General features: G+C 62.9%; 1 protein-coding gene across 1 annotated transcript in view; it reads right to left on the bottom strand.

The window, feature by feature from the left end:
• Positions 1-2,204: 2,204 nt before the first annotated feature.
• The window catches only part of TAF4 (TATA-box binding protein associated factor 4), a 42,629-nt gene continuing 24,600 nt past the window's right edge, over positions 2,205-20,233 (bottom strand). The window contains exons 4-16 of the mRNA XM_090286623.1: positions 19,651-19,770; positions 18,019-18,138; positions 17,274-17,396; positions 16,807-16,896; positions 16,087-16,332; positions 14,107-14,254; positions 13,696-13,810; positions 11,721-11,890; positions 11,353-11,483; positions 10,624-10,749; positions 10,191-10,247; positions 9,557-9,676; positions 2,205-2,614 (exon numbers count right to left, since the gene is read on the bottom strand). Coding sequence (XP_090142749.1) covers positions 2,447-2,614; positions 9,557-9,676; positions 10,191-10,247; positions 10,624-10,749; positions 11,353-11,483; positions 11,721-11,890; positions 13,696-13,810; positions 14,107-14,254; positions 16,087-16,332; positions 16,807-16,896; positions 17,274-17,396; positions 18,019-18,138; positions 19,651-19,770 — 1,734 coding nt within the window. The 3' untranslated portion in view covers positions 2,205-2,446. The remainder of the gene's footprint in view (positions 2,615-9,556; positions 9,677-10,190; positions 10,248-10,623; positions 10,750-11,352; positions 11,484-11,720; positions 11,891-13,695; positions 13,811-14,106; positions 14,255-16,086; positions 16,333-16,806; positions 16,897-17,273; positions 17,397-18,018; positions 18,139-19,650; positions 19,771-20,233) is intronic.

The raw sequence follows: 20,233 nt of genomic DNA on the forward strand, positions 1-20,233 counted from the left end.
TCTGGAGGCCAGAAGCCTGAGACCAATGTCGCAGGAAGGGCCGGACTCCCGCAGAGGGACCCAGGGGGTTCCCTCCCGCTGCCCCAGGCCTGGGCCCCACCCTCAGCAAACCAGCTCTCCTCCCTGCATGCCCCCCGCACCCTGCCCGCCCGCCCAGGCCAGCCGTCCCGGGGGGCCCGCACTGCCAGCTGGGGGCCTCAGGAAGCGGCACCTCTGCTGCTCCTGCTGAGGCTCTGGGAACGCGGGCCGGTGTCCCCCTCCGCCCACCACTGCCGGCGCAGGTCTGACCGGGGTCCCTACCCCCAGAGAGACACACTGGAATCCTGCTCCCAGGACCCCAGCGTGACCTTATGTGGAGAGGGTCTGTACACAGGCCACTGGTGACTGGTGGGACTGACAGACACACGTGTACCACCTGGAGGGGAGGGGTGATGCTCCCAAGCCGAGGGATGTCCCAGCTGCCGGCAAGCCAGGAGTGGGGGGGCCTGGGACGCCTGGCCTCCCGAACTGGGACAATACGGGCCTATTGCCTGAGCCCGTCTGCAGTGCTGAGCAGGCGGCGCAGCCTGGGGACACGGGGACAGCAGGCCCCACGCTGAGAGTGGTGTTTCCCAGCGTAACTTGTAAATAAACCCACACTTTGCTGGAGACCCATCACACTAGTTCAGCTACTGAGAAAACTAACCCACTCCACCTGCGCTGACAACCGGCCCTCTACAGCGCTCAGGAGACAGCTGAGCCTCGGACGGGGGCCGCTGGGAGCTGCGGTCCATCCCGGACAGACAGGCAGCAGGGTGGCCCAGAGACCCCACCACCCTCGGTCAGCGCGGGCCCGTACGGGGGCAGGACCACCAGGCCCCACCCCCGCGCCTTCCCTGGCCTCTCCCAGCTGTGCCCCAGCTCACTGCTCAGGCGGGAACCCGGCGTCCACACAGCACAGGTGCGTGTGTGCCGCAGGTGGCCCAGATGGGAGCACAGCAGGCCTTCCGTGGCCACCGCCGCCCTGCCCCGCCCTGGAGGGGAGAGGTTATTGCTACCAGAGCCGCCGCGGTTCAGATCCCAACTCCAAGTCAACACCTCAGCAGGACCCAAGCCGGCTCCGGCAGCAGAGTCTAAAACTGGAAAACTGAGAAAAATAGGCAAAGCAAATACAGATAAATTTGTTTTTAATAAAGGAGTTAATTTTCTTTCAATCCTATATAAAACAATAGCAATTAAAAACTTCATTTTCTGAAAGTAAAATATTTACATATGAACAAGTAACTGTGCAAAATTTACATGAAAAAATGGAAAGACGGGGATTTCCTAAAAGACAAAATAAAAGGCGTAACAGTTCTCAGGTGTCGGTAAAAAATACTGATCGTTCCGCTCACACGCGCGCAAATTAGTCCACCGCGGGGGCTCGCCCGGAGAAAGCCCGAGGATTTACAGTCATAAAAGTACTATCAATAGACAATTTAATACAATAACCTCTGAAAATATAAAGAACCAATTAGTATATTTGTAATAAAAAAATAGGTACAAAGAGGGGCTTTGCTCTGGACGTCTGTAAAGTGGGCCCACAGCTCACACACAGTCTCTTAGCAAAATAATTATAGTTTACAAGCCATTGTATGTCATGTGCCAAAGGTATGTACAATCACCGACAAAATACACCGGCCGTGTTTCAACACTTGGGTCACACTGAGAAACAGTCTTCTGATGGTTCTCCTCAACTTTGATTTTATTTCATCTAAGTTTTCACTTGTAGCTAAAAAACACAGTGCAAGTAAAATATATTTATGCTGAAAAGGTTTTCATTTCTTTTAACTTTACAGCTTTACAAACTATAGCAAATAAAATGCGTTTGTACAGATGCCAACCACACATTCAGGAGCCGCGGGGCGAGCTCCGCCCAGCAGGCAGGTGGCCGCCCTGGCGGCCGCGCTGGACTGTGTCCCTCGAGATCTCTGAACAAAGGGGCGGGAGGGGAAGATAAATAGTCTAAAAAATCAGTTTGCTTTGCCAACTGACTAATACAAAATAAAATAAGTGAAATGAGGTCATGGGCTTGCAGACACACACCTACGCGGGAGGTGGGGACGAACGAAAACCAAATGCACAAACAATGGAGAAACCGCTAGGAGCTGACAGAGGGCAGCTAATTATTTGCTCAACGATCCGTCAGTTTTATATATGGCTTGTTTGGCAAGAAGGCCACTCAATCAAGGATGAGTTAAGATTTAATTGTCCTCAGTTCAGAGCGCCCGCGGGCCTCTGGGTTCTGTTACAGAAACGTGTGTTCTTCCCGCTGGAGAGCTGACTTAGAAACACGAATATAAAACGGTTCCCCTGCAAAGAGGTGGCTGTTTTTAAACAAGATCCCGTTTGCTGGTTACAAAAGGCGCCATCTGCAAACATATAAAAACGTCCCCGGCGTCCCCGGCGAGGCGCCGCGCGTCCTGCGCTACTTGAGGAGCGCTTTGTAGAGCAGCAGAGAATGGCTCGTCTCGCGCTCACTTTCTAGACAGAAGATGAGGTCCCTGAGGTTGACCCGTGTGATCCTTTGTCGCGTGAACTGCCTGGGCGCTCCCACGCCGGAGCTGCCAGGGACCACCGTGCCGGGGCCTGAGCCCTGCGGACGAGAGAGAAGACGGCTGAGTTAGTGACGGACAGAGGCGGGCAGGGCCCGGCGAGAGCCCCAGATGGCACACGGACGAGCTGGGGGCAGCGCGTCCCCTCCAGTGTCCCCAGGAACCCTGAAGTGCTTCACAAGGTCGCACGGGGAGGGCGAGGCAGACGACACCACGCCGACCTGCAGGACACACGCCCCAGAGCTCAGACGCCGGCCCCTGCGGCCCAAGGAGGGAAGAGGTGGCTGCTGCTGGCCTGGAGCCAGTGTCCCCGACCTCCACGTCACAGGCGCAGGCGAGGCCGGAGCCTGGGGCCAGCCGGGTCGCCCCTCCCCTTCAATGACAAAGCGTGTTCCCAATGCCACAAGGTCTAAATCCCAGGGCCAGACAGGCTGGCGGTCGGCTGGCTGGGCCACAGCACTCCGTGGTCCCCACGGTTCCCCATGGACCAGAGGGGCTGCCTGCGGGCCTGAGGGGGCTCAGGGTCGGCAGTCAGGCTCCGGCGCGGCGCCGACCCCACTGGACACTCGGGGCACACGCCGCCCCGCTGCTGACTGCGCAGCTCTCCCTTTCTCGACTGGAGCGAAAGCTCAGCGCCTGGGTCTGAGGGTTCAAGCTGCTCGTGTGAATTCAAGTGCAAAGCCCCAGAGGCACTCTCACCGCCTTCTCTCAGCTGGAAGTCGGGACACAGGGACGAGCTGCAGCGCCACGAGTGCCCAGCAGGTGGCGGGCGAGGCCGGCCCCCCCCACAGCCCCCCGACCAGCGCGTAGTTCCCGGGGGGCCTGGGGCCTGTGTATCTCAGGTGCGCCTTTCACCAGGGACTGACTCTCTGTGGACCCCTTGGACCCCAACAACCCCCCGAGCCTGGGGTCCCTGGTGATGGCGTTTCCTCGCCGGAAGGAGCTCTCCAGGCGTCCTGGCGGTCCCTGAGTCCCTGCGCAGCCTTCCGGGGGCGGGGCGTGTCCGGGTGAACAGACTCGGGCGCCCCTGCAAAGGCTGCGGCCCAGGCAGGCAGCTCAGAGAAGGGCCGCCAGCCCCGCAGGCAGCCGGCAGCCAGAGCCGAGGCCAGTCTCAGGCAGCAGCACCGGGGAGGCCCTGGGCCGGGGTCCCTGCCCCCCTGCAGTGCAGATGGGCCCGGAGCTGACGGAGCAGGAGTGTGTCCCGCAGCAGAGCCGGGCACGGCCTCCAACAGGGGCCCCGCGCCTCTGCCACCGTCAGCCTGGGCCGCGTCTGCTGTCCCCACTTTGAGAACAGGGCTCAGCGGCTGCGGCCTGGACGAGGGTGGCGGCTCGTGCTGCGGGCCTGACGTTTAAAGGCATAAAAGTCAGAAACCAAGACAAACAATGTTTCCTAAAAAACGTAACAGATGGACAAGTAACAGGGAAACAGAGTCACAGAGAACAAAGTGGTGGCGGCCCAGGGAAGGGGGACAGGAGACATCGGCCCGGGCGGGCACCAGGTGCCACTTTGTCACAAAGTCCAAGGAAGAGGCCAACAGCACAGAGACAGCGTCAGGGCTGACGCACTGTCCCTGCAGGCGACAGACGGTAAGACTGGACGGCCTTATCGCGGGGACCCCTTATCATGCACATTGAGAGCACATCACTATGTTGTACGCCTAAAATTAATATAAAAAACAAATGTTTCAATGTGGTTATTTTTTAAAAATCAAAGCTGTTGCCAAACTTTCCAATGGGCCAGTGCCCACAGGGCCGGGCAGGCGCCTGAGGCCAGCCCCGCCCAGCCGGGGCCCTGGAGGGCAGCGAGCGCGGGAGGCCGGCGCTCCTCCCGTTCCCACAGACGTGGACAAACCCACGGTGCTCAGAGAGGTCCTGCTTGATGCTCAAACTTCTCCTGATGCTACGGAGGCCGCTATTTTCCCATTTCTCCCCAGACCGGAGGACAGACAGTCCATTACCCCGTGGCACTCTGGCTCCAGAGGTGGGTCCAGCCTGCGGGGTGGGGACACCGGAAGGAGAGACCCCAGGCCAGGGTGCAGGACAGCTCCGCCCGCAGCAGCCCCGGCAGGGACCCGAGACAGCAGAGACCGGAGAGAAGGCGGTGCAGCTCGCCCTGCCCTGCCCGCAGCCCTGACGGGGTGGATGTGGGAGCCTGGACCTGCCACGCTCACTGTCCCCGAGCACGGACGCCTGCTCTGAGGGGCGCCGGCACACCCTGCCCCCAGCAGGGCGGGGAACGACTGACAGGAGGTGGCTTTTGAGGACAGACTTTCCAGGGTCGAGCCACCAGGCAACCTGATGGGCGGGGGGGGCAAGCACTCGATGGGAAGCGGGGAGCCCAGAGTGGGGCACAGCAGGAGTCCGCAGCAGGTCTTCGGGGCAGAGGGGGGCCCACGTCAAACTGGCCGAGACCGTCCCTCCCCTGCCTGGGCCCCAGGACCTACCCCCATGCTGAGAGTGAGTGCCACCTGCTCCAGCACCCCGGGCTGGCCGCCCACGGCGGTGTGCTCCCCGACTTGCCTGCACCCCACCTCTACATCCTCACCCCAGGACAGGCAGTCCAGGACCCTCTGAAGAACAACAGCTGTGACACAAGCGGACACCCCGGGACTCGGCCGAGAGAACGGTCATCGCAGGTGGGAGGTGAAGACACTGTGGCTGCCAAGCTGCCCCAGGACCCCCCACTGTCTCCCCAAAACCAAGGCAGAACAGAGGAGAATCACCAACTGCACGGACACTGCTCAGAGGGCAGCGGTGCCCATGCTTCACAGAAAAAGTGACAGAAGCCACGTTCCCCAGCGGGGCCTGCTGCGCCCCTGGCTGTGGGGCAGAGGAGGGACGGGGGGTGGGGGCGACGGTCCAGAGGCACCACTAGAAAGTGTGCCCCCCGTCTGCGCACCCTAAGCCGGCCCGGCACCCAAACACAGATGAGGGGAGGGGTCGCCAGTGTGCACGAGCGAAGGGGAACCCTCAGAACCTGGGGGTGACGGGGCAGGTTAGGGTCCTGCAGGCCGAGAACGTCACCTCCAGAGGCCACGAGACACCCCCCCACAGCCTGACCCAACAGCAAACATGCCAAGCGCCCCGACTTAGCAGCGCTGTCACAAGAGGGCGCCCACAAACCGTGAATCTTGTGAAAGAATCACCCAGAACAAGAGGGGCTGAGCCAGGCCCTAGAGAACCTCAGCAGAGACCAGAACACCCGACCCGAGCGGGAGACAGGCTCAGCCGGAACAACACGGGGACTGTGGGATGGCGCTTTCCACAGTAAAATTACACACGTGAGCAGTGAGAACGGGACAATGACCTCGAATCAGAAACTCAAAAATTAGGAAAGAAATAAGTTTAAAAACGGAAGGAAACGACGAGCGTTGATTTAACACAAGAAATGAACGGAAAGGAGACACAGAAGTGATCTCAGGAACGGATCCACCGGCTGCCAGGCGCCCCGGGGAGAGCAGACGCAGCACAGCGGGGCGCGGGCCGGCGGCCGGGACGGGCGACGGGCTCAGAGCTCACAGGGCCCTGCGGAGACCCGTGCCGGGAACAGCCCAAAGCCAGCTCCGCCGCAGCGAGAAGGGCCCCGGAGAGCGTGGCCCGCAACCTCGTCCCGCGCCCCCACAACACTTCGCTCTCAAAGGCAGAGCTCAGTCCCCCGGAGAAAGGAGAACGCCACCCACCGAGACCAGCGGGCGGGCGTCAGGCGGCGCCGGAGCCCAGGGCAGCAGGAGCCGCGCGCTGCCCCCCAGCGCGCCTGCCCTCCTGCAGCTCTTCTGTAGGTTTGAAATTATTTTAAATTAAAAGAAAAACATATTGAAAGAAGTTCATCAACATATCCTGGGGAGACCCAAAGACCCATGTAAAACACAGAGCAACCAGGTAGCGAAACCAAAACCAGCGGACAGACTTGAGACCAAAGCCCATGAACATGAACCACAAGCAGCCACACGCTGGGATGACATCCCAGTACTGTGCGGGACAAGTCCGAGGCGGGCGGCTGGGCCCCGCGGGCCTTCGCTGCAAGAGTGGGCTCATTCAAGAGCAGGAGCTACACCCGGAAGGCTCCGTCCGCTCCCACAGCAGCCACGCGGGGAGCCCTCCCAGGACCAGCCACGGCTCCTGGGCAGGGAACCCAGCTGAGCAGGAGGGGGCCGCGGGGACAGAGGGAGGCGCAGGGCGGTCCGGGCAGGGAGCCGTGTCGCGGGTTCCCAGGCTGAGAGCACCCACCCTGTGTCGCGTGGAGCCCAACGACCCACAAAGCTCCCTCAGACCACACTGCCCCTTACAACCTCCAGAAAACAAACCCGCAGTGAGCAGCAGAGAAGCGTTAGGATCGAGTCCCACGCGAGATGCCACGGGAAGAGCGGATACGGAGAACAGCCGCCCCACAGAAAACGCAACGACCGAGGACAGCTGAAAACTGTCGTTTGCTCGTTCAAAACAAGCTGGAGGCACCAAGGGAGTAACCGCCGGCGTGCGAGAGTCGGCGGGCTGGGGAGTGAGGCGGCAGGGCCAGCGACCCAGATCAGAATGCAGCCTCACCTGGGGAACGAAGGCGGAAAGCAACAGAAGAGCCACGGAGCACAAGGAAGGAGGAGTCAGGAAGGCGCAGAGGACGGGAAGCACGAACTTCCTCTGAAGGAGACAGGCTGGGGTGCGGGCAGAGCAGCGACAACACAGAGCAGCGGGGACCCCCACCCCGGGGCGGGAACCGAGAGCAGGAAAACGCGCGGAGAGAAGCACGCGGCCCACTGCGCGCCGCGGGGCCCACACGGGCAACCCCAAGTGCGGCTGACGGCCTGACGGGAAGGGCTCTGGGGCAGGAAGAACGCACAGCGGAGACACAGCCTCGGGAGACGCGCAGCAACGCCCCACCCAGCGACCGGCGCCGGCAGCGACACACGCGGGCTCCAAGGGAGAGAAACGGGGCCCGAGGGGGTCTCGGCCGTCACGACAGACCTTCAAGCAGAAAAGGGCAGTTCTCAACACGCGAGTGTCTGGGGAGTGGTGTCCCCACGACCTGTCCTGGAGGTCTGGCAGAGTGGGATTCAGAGGAACAGGATGACAGCAGGTGTGAACACACAGACTGGTCACCAGCATCAAACACAGTTACTCCCTGATCTGGAGGCGGGAGGAGACCCACGGGAGAAAGCTGACCGCAGAGAGCCGGGAGCCAGCGTGTGGGCCCCTGCGGTCCGGCCTCCCTGAGGGGCCTCCACCACGCTCCCGGCTCCCAGGAGTAAGGGTCCCCCCCGAGCGTGAGACCCACCCAAAGAGCACCTGACACCAGCCTGCACAGGAAGGCAGAGTCTGCGGGCGAGTCCGCTTGGTCAGAGGGGCCCCGGCGACGCTGGGAGCCTGGCGCAGACCCCCCACACGCCGGGGCGGGAACCACAGCCGACCTGCCCGCTGAAACACTCGTCAGAAGGAGACAGGCCCCAGAGCTGCTCGGCACGTCACACACGCTCCCCGGCACTTGAACAGCAATCGCCAGACAGGCGGGGACGGCCCTGCGGCCCACGGTCGCGGGCACGTGACCAAGACACGGAGCAGCTTTCATACACGGCCTTACAGAGTAACAGGAAAATGGGCAGACGGGGAATCTCAGCAAAGAACTGGAAACCATAAAAAGGCCTAAGTGACCGTCCAGGCTACAGGCTCCTCAGCAGACCCCGCCTCCACCGACGGGGCGGGACGGCGGACTGAGGTCAGGGAACTCGGGGACCAGCCATGCGAGTTACTCAGTCGGCAAAAGGGGGGTACATGTGGAACTGGGGGTCCCAGCAGAAGAAAACAGGGCTGGACACACCAGAATTTTGAAGAAATAAAGGCTAAAACATTCCAAATTGGAGGGAAATGCTGTCCTACGGACCTAAGAACCCCAAGCAGGTTACACAGCAAGAGAACCAAGTCTAAACACAGCACAAGTTTGTACAAACTAAAATGACAGACCCTCTTTAAAAAAACACAAAGGGCAGAGGAGGGAGACAGGCGGGTACAGGGTGGGAACTGTCGCCCGCGCTCTTCCGCTGGGGCCGGAAGGCGGCTACGCGCCCGAGGTGGCTGGTCAGGGCCAAGGCCGCGAGCCTGCGTCCCGCGCAGCACACTAGCCGGCCTCCCTGTGCGGGGACGGGGACAGAAAAGCGCTCGAACCAGGAATTTCCTCTGAAACGGAAGGAGCCCAGGGGCCAAACAGACGGAGGTCAAGGAACAGAGGGAAACCGCCAAGGACGGCTGCTGCCTGGATCCCCTCCCCTTTTTACAGCCTGTTGCTCTGGGAAACTCAGTGATGACAGACCTGGCTTTGGCTGGCTTCTTCAAGTGCACAAGAGAATTTAAGTCATACACTTAAAGAGCTGAAAGAGAAAAGCAGACTGTCAGCCCAGGACGTCCCCTCAGGGAGAGCACCACTCAGAACCGAGGGGGAAACGCGGCTGCTCCCAGGGATCAAAGCAAGGACCACGGTGCTGCAGCGAGCGGGGACGCGCCGAGGGCCCCGGGCCTCCAGGAGGCACAGAGGCGGGGCCGTGTCAGTGGCCAGGTTGCTTCGTCCTGTAATTGAGCTCAAATCAACTGGCAGTCCAAGGCAAAAACCAATGTCCTTAAAGGGTGGGTTTCAAACTGTGTATAAAAATACGCCACCAAACAAAGCAGGACGCTGATGAGCCTGGACGGACACACCCTCCTGAGCATGACCAGCCCTCACCCAGTAAGAGCAGCCGCCCCTTGAAGGCCCTTCTCCCGAGAACCACAACCTCCCACGTTCTTCTCAGTCGGTCTGACTCTCACCGCCCTCCATGGCGACCACCTTCTCACGGGGAGAACTCAGCTCACGGGACGCTCACACGTTAGGCCGGTCTGCACGGAGCATGCCGCCCACACACACGAGGACAGCCGCTCTCCTGCGGGGCTCTGACTGCCGAGAGGGCAAGCTGCCAGGTGCCCTGCGGTCCCCCCATCCTCCACCCCACATGCTGCCGTACCTCTGTCCCCGAGCCCGGGCCTGGAGAGTCCACTTTCCGCTTCTTGCGGGGCCCGATGGCGGCCAGCGCGGTGAGGTTGGCGTCCCGCTGCCTCATCTGCGCCAGCTCTTGCTGCTGCATCTGTGTGACAAGGGATGAGAGCGGTCATCGCACTGCAAAGCGGCACACGGACGTCAAAAGACTGGCACGAGTTTTCCAAATTACAATTCCTTTAAAACAGGGAGCGCCCTCTACAACCAGGAAAACAACACAGCGAGACACGCCCATTGTGAAGGCTCAGCACTAGGCCCAGGCTGACGGAGCACGAAGGCCAAGCACACCCAGCGAGCAGCCGCCCCTGAGCCTGGAGGAGGAAAACATCTGTGCAGACACTTAGTTTTTAACCTGCACCCACGGGTGCGTATTGATTTTAGAGTGGAAGAGAAACACCAACGTGGGAGCTGCCAGGAGGATCGAACCCGCGACCTTCTGGTGCACAGGACGACGCGTCAACAGAGCTGCCGGCCTCAGCAAACAAATTCAGTAGCTACTGAGACGCGCCACCACCGTGACCCCTCCCTTCTGCCGGACGGGGGGTGGACACGCACATGTCTCCAGTGGCAGAGAAGGCTCCTGACCCCAAAAGCCCGCTCACCTCCTTCGCCTTCTGTTTCAGCCTTAATTGTTCCGGATCTTCTTGTCTGGACCGAGACTATTTCAGAGAGATAAAGAAGAAACGTGAGTGATGCCCTAGATGTTCACCACCTGAAAAACACATTCTCTCATTCATGACGTAACAAAACCTAGGTCACAACAGAAGACATACTAAATTGTTTAAATGCTTAAAGCCAAAGGTGAAAATCTGTGCTGTGCACCACGGGGAGTAAGAACAGAGTCTTCAGTGAGCAACACCATCTGGACAGAAAAACTAAGGGAGGGTCTGCGCCCTGCCTGCCTGCTGGCCTGGATGGGGCGGGAGCACCGGCACCAGCAGGGGCCCCGCCCCAGCGACCCAGCCCCCCAGGAGCCCCGAGGCAACGGGGACCATGGTGCGCAGGGCACCCCCCCGAGCCAGCGGCGGCACTCGCCTTGGCCGCTCGCATCAAGATCTCTCTCTCCTGCTCGTCTTTCCTCTGCTTCTCAATCTGATCGAGCTGCTCAAAAAACCGGAGCTGGGCCCGGACGTCGCTTGCCTGCTCGTACCTGTCGTCATCCTACGAAGGTAAAAGTGGGGCTCGTCATGAATTGGAGACCCGGCCGGACAGCCTGTGTCCCCCTCCCTGGGTCCAGTCCCCACGGCGCCGCCTCCCAGACCCAAACCCCGTCCCGCCCACGCGCTGCTGCCCCTGACGGGCGCGGCCAGCCAACGCGTGCGCATCCCACTGCGTGTGCTTTGCTGTTTGGGGGTCAGTAACTGTTAGACAGCTTTACAGTAACCCAAACCCCTGAAAGCAAACGGCCGCTCTGCGGGCGCGGGCTCCCAGGCCCATCCTGCCCCGCGGGGCCCGCGGACAGTGCTCACAGCTGCAGGGCACGGAGACGCCCCGACGGCCGCCATGCAGGCCGGGCCTCTGGTGCAGGTGACCCTCCACAGGACACAAGGGGCCAGAGCCCTGGTCTGCAGGGTCAGCCAGGAACCCCAGGCTGAAGGTCACCTCCACCTCTGCACGGCCGCCCCTCCCCTCCGTCCCCCGCCCGGGGCAGCGCGCCTGATAGGACTGCGCGGCCACAGAGTGGGTCCGACCCCAGCGGGATGGGCGGCAAAGTCCCACGCGCCAGCGCGGGCCGCCTGCCTGGGCCGGACGGCAGCACATTACCTTGTAAGAGAAGTTCTTCTGCTGGGCCGTCTCTGATACCTTTTCCACGAGGTTCTGTAGCCTCTGCTGCGTGGCGTGGGACACATAGCTCAGCACGTCGGGGTGCAGCTCCGTGATCCCGTGCTTCTTACCTGCGGTCAGGCAACGGTGCAGGCACTTCAGCAGGTCCCTCTCCCTGCGCCACGGCCCTGTGCGGCCTCGGAGGCCCGCGGGCTGCACATGCCACCACCCACGTGGATGGCACGGCGTGGGCACATCGGGTGGCGGGAGCAGCCGGCGGGGTCACCTGACCCTGAGCACGGGGCCCGTGGTGCCCACACGCCTGCACGGACGCGGACGCCGGCAATAGTCACGAGGCGGGAACGTACCTATTTCCAGTATCCTTCTCTGCAATGGCGCCGGGAGGAGGAAGGTCTCGTCCTTGCAGGACCGCGTGAGCGTGCCCACCAGCTCGGAGTTCGTGGCCAAGATCCGCGCGCTTTCCTCCGACAGGTTGACCCCGGCCATGGACGCCACGTCGTTGATGTCATCGTCATCCCTTCAGACAAGAGGACAAGGTGACCCCACCGACCTGGGGCCGCAGGGCCCAGGACAGGGGCCGCTTGCAGGAAGCACAGCACGTGGCTCCGCCCGGCCCGCGTCCCGCCAGCTGCCTCACGTACCAAGCCATCACCTGACAAGATGGCCCGGAGTCGTCTCTGACAATAAACCTGGTGTCTTAAAGAAACCCCCACTCAGGGTCAAGGTGGAGGTGAGTCTCTGCACACAGACGAACAGACCTGGGCACAGGGCTCCCCCAAAGTCAATGCCAAGCTGGGAGAGCAAAGCCAAGCGCTCTCCTCACCACTCAAGGGGCGCCCCAAGCGGGACACTTCTGCAAAATCCCTGACCTCCAGCTTGTAGCCCAGCCGCCGGCTCTCAGGAAAGCTGAGGCAGAGCACGAAGGCCCCTTACTGAGCCCCGCGAGGGGACGCTGCCGACCCGGCACCACAGACAGAACCAGGTGCCCCGGAAAGCAGGCCCCACTGCGCCTGCGGACCCCCAACCACGTCAGGCCCGCCCCGTCTGGCCAACCCTCCCAGGGCATCGTCCACAGCAGACGGGCCCGTTCGGGGTCATGCACTGCCTCTGTCTCTCTCCAGCCTCCTCAGCCCTGGGACGGTCAGCCCTCCCTGGACTCTCCCGCCCGTCACGCTTGGGAGGTCCCAGGCCACCTGTTTGTAGGTGTGTCCGCGTTTCCCATCTGACTGATGGCCCCTCGTGACCAGATGCGGGGATGCACCTTTGGCAGGAATCTCACACAAGTCACAGAGCCCCGTCCACCGCCTCGGCCTCCGCAGGGACTGGGTCTCCCCGGTCCCTCACTCGGGTGTCCTCCAAGCCCCTGCCCTGTGGTCACTGCCTGGCTTCGCCACGGTCAGGGCGCTCCGCCCCCCGCACGGCTGGTCAGTGACGACCTGGCTGTGTGTGCGTGTGCACACGTGAGTGCACACATAAGCAATGAAACTGCGTGCATGTCCCGCTCCTCGTATGCTGCCAGTTTTCCCACTTATGGGCTCGCGGCCTCCTGCCTTAGCCATGGGAACAGTCTGTCCCTACACACGTGGCCAGCAGGACGGAGGCCACTCCGGCAACCTCCATGAGCTCGGACCCATGTGCTCCGCCCCAGCTCTGCACTCCGACCCGAGAAGCGGCAGGCCGCCTCGCCCTCTCCTGATCCCAGCCCGTCGGCTGGCCTCTCCCAGGCGCCCTGCTCACTGCAGGAGAGCAGTTGTCAGAAGAAGGGACCCGAGCACCAGGGTGCTCACCCCTGGGCTCCTTCGGTGGATGGAGCAAGCACTCTCCATCGGCGGCGTCTTCAGACCTGTCTACGCTGCGCGGCAAGCCGAGGTCATGTGTCCCACCCCAACCCACAACACTGCAGGGGCCACGCAGCTCCCTCTGCTCTGCATTGCAGCCCAGGGACAAGCTGAGGCTTCCGTGGCCTCCGGCCGCTCGCGGTCCTCATCTGCAGGGGACCCTACCTCCTGGCTCCAGCACCAGCCTCCCCCCCAACCGTGGCGCTGTCCCCGAGCAGGGCTGCCTGGGCACAGAGCCGCCTGATGGGAAGGGGCAGTCCCATGAAAGCCTCCTGACACTCAACACTTCCTGCAGCCTCGTCATAATGACAGGCATCGCCGCAGCCCTTCTCCAGCCACGCTCGACACCCAGACTCCTGACCCCGGGCACGCTCCCCTGGTGCGGAGGTTGGGGGCGAAAGGCATCGCAGTGTGACTATGGTGCTCTCAGGGCCCAGAGACCATATCAACGGCCATTCTATGACCTCGCGCAGAAAATCCTTACCGAAACGAGCCGCCCCCGGGCTCCTTGAGTTTATTTTTCTGAGCAGCAGCTGCCTGAGCCGAGACAGCAGAAAGAGCTTTGGTTCCAGGTAACACAGCAGGTTTCACCACCGGGACTGCAAAACAAGGGACACGGGAAGACTGCCGACATAGGCACACATGCGTCCTGCCCCGTGTGGCAGACACCGAGGATCGCAGCTCTGGTGCCTGACGCTCCTGGGCAGGACGGTCCCCTGCCCACGGCATGCAGGTGCTCGTAGGGGACATGCAGGTGGCGGCTCCTAAGCCTGTCTACTCCTGCGTCCCACTGAGGGGATCTAAACGCCACCAAAGGGCACACCAAAGTGGCTCCAACGGTCGCTTCTGCCCCGTGCGCCCAGGAGAGGGCGGGCCCCGGAGGGCAGGGCCTCACCTGGCTGCAGCGGGTTCAGCTGGAGCTGCTGGGGCGTGGTCAGCACGATGCGGCTGTGGGGCTGCCGGAGGGCCACCATGGGCGTCTGCGTCAGCGTCACCTGCGGGGGCCGGATCAGGGCTCCGGGCTTGGGCTGCTGCTGGATCACCTGCGGCAGAGCCAGAGCCTCGTGAGCGCTGACGGCGGCCGACGCCCCGTCCCTGCCGTCCCCCTGCCGTCGCCCAGCTGGGGACAAGGTCAGACACTGGCAACACGTCAGCACTTCAGAGCCCATTTGCCACCTGGACACAGCACACGGCCCAGCCGGGCAGAGGCCACTTCTGCGCGCATGTCGGGAGGGTGACGTGGCCACTAGGGGCCACAGGGCACGTCCGTTCTCCCTCATCTTCTCTAGGAGGCGAGACAGCGCTGACGCTGGGGACGGCTCACCTCCTGCGCCCTGTCAAGGACGGGCCCCTCCTGCTGCCCGCGGACGTGGCCTGAGCCGCCCCCGCCCCCGGGCCGCACAGCATCCTGAGGCCCAGAGCCCCGAAAACCCCTTCTAAAGCCACGCAGCTACAGCCCCCGCGGCCACATCCCAAACCTCTGGGCCAGGGCGGTTCAGAGGGTAACCTGGTGGGTACGTCACGGGCGCGCACAGAGGGGCGGAGCAGTGCCCTGGGGTCAAACTGTTTCTGGAGCCTGGGCTGGTGTGGCTCAGTGGGTTGGGATCAGCCTGCAAACTGCAGGGTCGCCGGTTCGATTCCCAGTCAGGACACATGCCTGTGTTGTGGGTTCAGTCAGGGCACCATTGAAAGGAAACTAATCGACATGTCTCTCTCATATCAGTGTTTCTCTGTCTCTCTCTCTTTCCCTTCCCTCCTCTCTAAAGATAAAACGAAGTAAAATAAAGGAAACTATTTCTGCAACAAAACCTGTGAAAGCCTGCACTGCGTGGGTGAGGAAAACCACGCTGCCTCAGACGCAGCAGGTCAGGCTGCGCCGTGCACCCAGGGAGAAGCCGGCGGTTCCGCGTCTGCAGGCCCCAGGGGAAGCAGAGGGCCGGTCGGACTCATGCCTGGCTGCCCCTGCTGACGGCGCACACGCAGCCACACAGCACCCTGCGGCTCAATGCAGCCTCTAAAGCCAGGGCGCACCGGTGACGTCACTCACGCACCGCACCCCGAAGGCCAGATTCCAGCAAAAAGGGCCTCCCGTCGGGTCTCTCCACAAGAACCAGCCATGGCGTAAACCAGCCTGTGGCAGCCAAACAGGAAGACTCTGCAGCTACGTCACCCGAGAGCAAAGGCCAGAGTACCTCTGCCCTTGGGGTGAACGGGCACACGGAGCTGCCGCCAGGGCACCTCCAGCCCTGACCGCTCACAGCCCCACTGCTACCCAGTCACCTGCTTCCTCTCCCCCGAGACAGCCGCACCCCCGCAGGAGACTGCCCTGCGCGACTGGATCACCCCCGGGGCGACCCCGCGGGGCTGTCACAAACACGCCCTGCTGCAGCCCACTGCTACGCCAGGGCACCCGCACCGCGTTTCCTGCAACTGGCTTTGGAGGAACCAGAGCTCTCTGGGGTTTTTCTAAGGGCCTTCAACCTGCCTGCAGGAGACAGCCCTTCTCCAGCGCAGAAGCCGGGCCCGAACCGTCCATAAACGAATGCAGGACCTGCCACGTCCACTGCTGCAACCCCCGGGGCCCAGCCACCGAGCGCCAGCCTGCACCGCGGCCCGACAGCACAGGCTCTCGCAGCTGGGCCGCTGCTCCTAACCACAGGTGCGTCCAGGTAACAATCGCTACAAACACGCCATGTCCCTTTAAACCAGGGACACCCCCAGCGACGCAGGGGATGGACTGGCCATATGTTTGCTTCACGGCACGGAGGACCGGGTCCCTACACTGCGGGGCCTGGCCACTGCCAGGCTAACCCGAGGCTGCCGCCCAGAGCCGAGGCGGACAGACGGGCAGGGATGGGGGCTGTCGCCTGCATACCAGCGGCGTGGGCGGCCCCTGCTTGCCAACGCCAACCTGTGTGGGCTGCGTGAGGCTGATGACAGGGGGCTGGAGAGCGCTGGTCACAGCGGCCGCCGTCTTCCCGGCCGTGCGCTGGACGGAGCTGCTGAGCACCACGGCCGTGAGCGCGGTGGTGGCCTGCGGCGCGGGCGGCGGCTGCTGCTGGCTCTGCTGGATGAAGGCCGCGGAGTCAGGCGTCAGCTGTCTCAAGGCGGGCAAGCTCCTCTGGGCGGAAACAGACGCAGGGTGAGCGGGAAGCCAGCACCGCGTCCCCTCCCCCAGGCTCAGCAGCGCCTGCTGAGGTGCCCGCAGGAGACGCCTCCCGGACCCGCCAACCCCGAGACCCCGAGCAGGATCGCTCTCAGGTGACAGCGCCGCACTTCTGAGACGCCCCTGAGAATACTGTGGCGCCAAGACCCCCTCTAAGGGACGGCGGATGCTGCCAAGAGCCTGGGTTCTCACTTGGGGGGGTCCCCCATCAGCTCGCACGGACCACCCAGTGTGCCGGCCAGCACTGAGAACGCGACACCCGAGCACGCCCATGGCGCTGAGGCCTCAGGCGCCCAGGAACGCTCCACAGAGGACAGCCGACACTCGGCCACAGGGCGCCGTGAGCTTCCAACGCGCAGGTGCCAGCGGGGCAGCGCCCCCCCCACCCCTGGGACAGGCACGGTGACGGACGACGGTCTTCGCCATTACCTTCAGGAAAGGCACAAGGTAAGGTTGAGGTGAAGAATTAAGTTCTCGGTAGAGCCGACTGGTGAAATCTTCTGCTTCGATTTTTCCATCCTGAGAAAGAAAGCTGACATGAGACCCCTGCCGGGGGGGAGCGGCGCCCCCTCTCCCGACACAGCGCTGCTCCGGCCTCCTGGCCTCCCTGCCAGGCCTGGGCTGCCGCGGTGCAACAGGCGCGTCTGCGTGCCGCGGGCCCTGGCCGACACGGGGTCCTGGGCGTGTGCTGGCCGGAGGCTGGCTGGCCCTCCGCTGGGCTCCCTCACCCCGCTGTCACTCAACGTGCTGCCAGGAGCCAGACCCGCCTGAAGGGACCTCACTGTCATAGTCAAAGCCCCGCACAGGAGCAGGGGGCCCGGGGCGCCTTTCCTTGGAGACCGCGCCTCTGGGAGGAAGCCCGGCCCGGCCCGCCCGGGGCCCGGGAGAGGGCTCACCAGCAGGTGCTGCACCAGCTCCTTCACGTTCGCTGCCGTCTCCGTGGACTGCTTCCCGGAGGAGGCCAGCTTTATCAGCGTGGACAGGAAGTTCTTACACTTCTTCACGTTTTCCATCGTCTCCTGAATTCAAGGGAGAAAAACATCGCTGAGAGAGTCTTAGGGGCAGACTTTCACCGCTGCCCTTGTTTAACTACAACATGGACATGCGAAACGTGCGTTCCTTCTCTGCGCTCCGTCAAGAACCTGCGGTAACTCTCCTGGCCGGCTGACGGGTATCAACCTGACATGTACCCATGGACCCCTGGCCACATGAGCAGAAGGGACCTCAGTTCACACGCCACTCAGCTGGCAAGTCCCTTCTGGGGATGTAACCAAGTCAGACTGTAGCGTAAGATGAATCCCTAAGACAGGCGCCATAACGCTGCTTCTCAGGAAGAAAAGCCAGCACCTGCCCAAATCCACAACAACAGGGCTTAGCGTGCGCTGCGCTGCAGCCCCGGGCGCTGACGACAGGCACTCGGAAAGGCAGTGGGGACGCCACGAGTGGGCTGTGCTCCCGGCTGCGGGCCACGCGCGTGTGGGGGCGAGCGAGGTGCAGCAGGTGGGCAGCTGGGCTGCTCTGCGGACCACGGCCTCACAGCCCACGTGCGCCCCCTCCAGCGCCGCTGTCTGGGCCTCTGTTGCCGCAGGGAGCCCTCCGCACATGCCGTCTGGCCTGAGGGGCTCGAGCAGTGGCACTCACCGTGGCTGCTGTGGACGTGGTGGTGGCCCCCGGGACAGTCCGCTGAGCTGTCCCCGTCTGCACAGCCGTCGCCGTCCCGAGTGAGGCTGTCTGGGCAGTGCCCCCCAGAACCAGCTGAGGCTACAAGAATCCAGAACACCAGGTAAACAGAGGCTGCACACAGCGGCCGCACGTCCAAGAAGAGAGCTCCCTGACGCGGGGGGCCACGCACCCTGGGGGCCACGGCCAGGGCGACAGGCCGTGCTCAGCGCCCGAGAGGCAGGGCCCTGCACCTGCAGCAGGAACTGGCGGAAACAGCCAGTCGCTGGGAAGAACCTGGTTCTCAGAGGTCGACCCTGGAAGTCCCGTGGCGACCAGTACGACTTGTCTTTTAACACGCAAACCAGATCCACCTCAGGGCACAAAGCCGAACAGAGGCGCCCCGTCTGGTCTGTACAAAGCCTGGTGACAAGTCAGCCCTCCCACGGGGGGCTCCAGGGCGGGTCAGGCTGGGGTCTGGGCTCCTCTGCCACCAGACCAGCCCTCCCCTGCTCTCAGGAGCAAGTCACACCAGGAAGCAGCAAACAAGAGGTTTGGGAGCAACAGAGTCACGAGTGGGAGGGCACCTCAGGGAGGACTGGGAGCAGATCACACTGTCGCTGCCACCAGGCAGCAGGGGGCAGCGGAGAGCGGGGCGGGGGCTGCCCCTCACCCAGGGGTGTCCTTCACACCGAGCCCTCTCTGCACACTTGACACTTAGACTCTGTACGGAAGTGAGAACAAAGCTGACAGCTTCCCTGCCTTCTAGAAACGCCTCTCACGACAGCAGGAATTCAGATGCGCCTGTCACACTGATCTGGAGGCTGAAGCCTACATGCAGGACCGTTCCCAACACCTGGGCACACCTTCCCGTGTTTTAAATGACACCGGCACCCACTGAAGCCACCAGAGGGGAAGGGAGATGCGACCTGGTGGGAGGGGACCAGGTCCGGCTGCCCCAGGCCCGCGACCCACCACTGGCCCTGCCACCTCCGGGCTGCAGCGTCCTCATCTAGGAGAGGGGACAGGGCCGACGGCACAGCGCTGCCGTGGGAATCCCACAGCCCAGGCCCACGCAGACGCCTGGCGACGCCTGGCCGCCGCTGCAAATCTACCCTCACGACACACACTCCCAAGCACCTCCACCGAGCAGGAGCCACTCTGCTTCCAGCCACAGCAGCCTGGGCCGGGCCTCCTCCGCAGGGACAGGAGGGGCCCTCTAGTCGGACACGGGCCCCTCCTGGGCTTTGCAGAGCAGAGGCGGAGCCGTCGGCAGCATCACACGCCACCGCGGTGAGAACGGCACCCGCAGGGAGACCTGGGGCTCCCGGGCACCGGGTGCACATGCCTCTCCACACGGGCCGCCCCAGCTCCAAGGACACCACGCAATCAAACGCTAACGAGTCGGCACAGTCCCGCTCCGGCACAGCGGGGAGCTTCAAAAAGCGCTCTGGCGTTCACCTCTGTGCGGCATTAGAGGAAGGGGACGCTGACCCAGCCTGCGCTGGCCGTCAGAGAAAAGCCCTTTCCCAGGACAGACTTCCTCCCGAAGCGCGGCCTCCCGCCCAGGCCAGCTCGCGCCGCGCCACGCCGCGCCCAGGACGCCACACTCACCTGCACTCCGGACGAGCGCTGCAGCGCACCAGCGGGCTGTACCGTCGTCTGGGCCTGAGACACCTGCTTAATTATGGTCGTTGGGGTCACCTGCCGGGCGATAATCGGGGTCCCAGGCGCCTGGAAGACAAGCAAGACTCATCTAAGCAGAGCGACCACCTATGTGGCTCCCCACCACCCTGTGCCCCCAAGTCAGCCCTGACCACAGAACCGAAACTCAGGTGCATCTACGCTGTATCCCCAGGTTTCCACAGAGCCGCCCTAGTACTAAATGTCATCACCAAAGGAGAAGTGGCGGCTCGCCAGCTGCGCACACTGAAACAGAAATGCCTAGCTCCTTTACCAAATCTGTCACCACGGTCCTTAAAGGACACGTGGATCTGGAAAACCGGTCCCCATGTGGACTTCCTGTGACCTCGTTCACAAGCACTGAAAGGAGTGGCGAAGGCAATAAGCAGCATGAGTCCCCTGGGTCTCAAGAGCAGTCACACCGAAGGCCTGATGGGAAGGCAGCTCGAGCCCTGGGCAAGGTGGCGAGGACCCTGATGGGCAGATGCTGGCACACACACCCAGATCTGGAGGG

The sequence above is a fragment of the Furipterus horrens genome, unplaced genomic scaffold (genome assembly GCF_987537825.1).
Source record: "Furipterus horrens unplaced genomic scaffold, mFurHor1.1.pri manual_scaffold_8, whole genome shotgun sequence".
NCBI classification, from domain to species: domain Eukaryota; kingdom Metazoa; phylum Chordata; class Mammalia; order Chiroptera; family Furipteridae; genus Furipterus; species Furipterus horrens.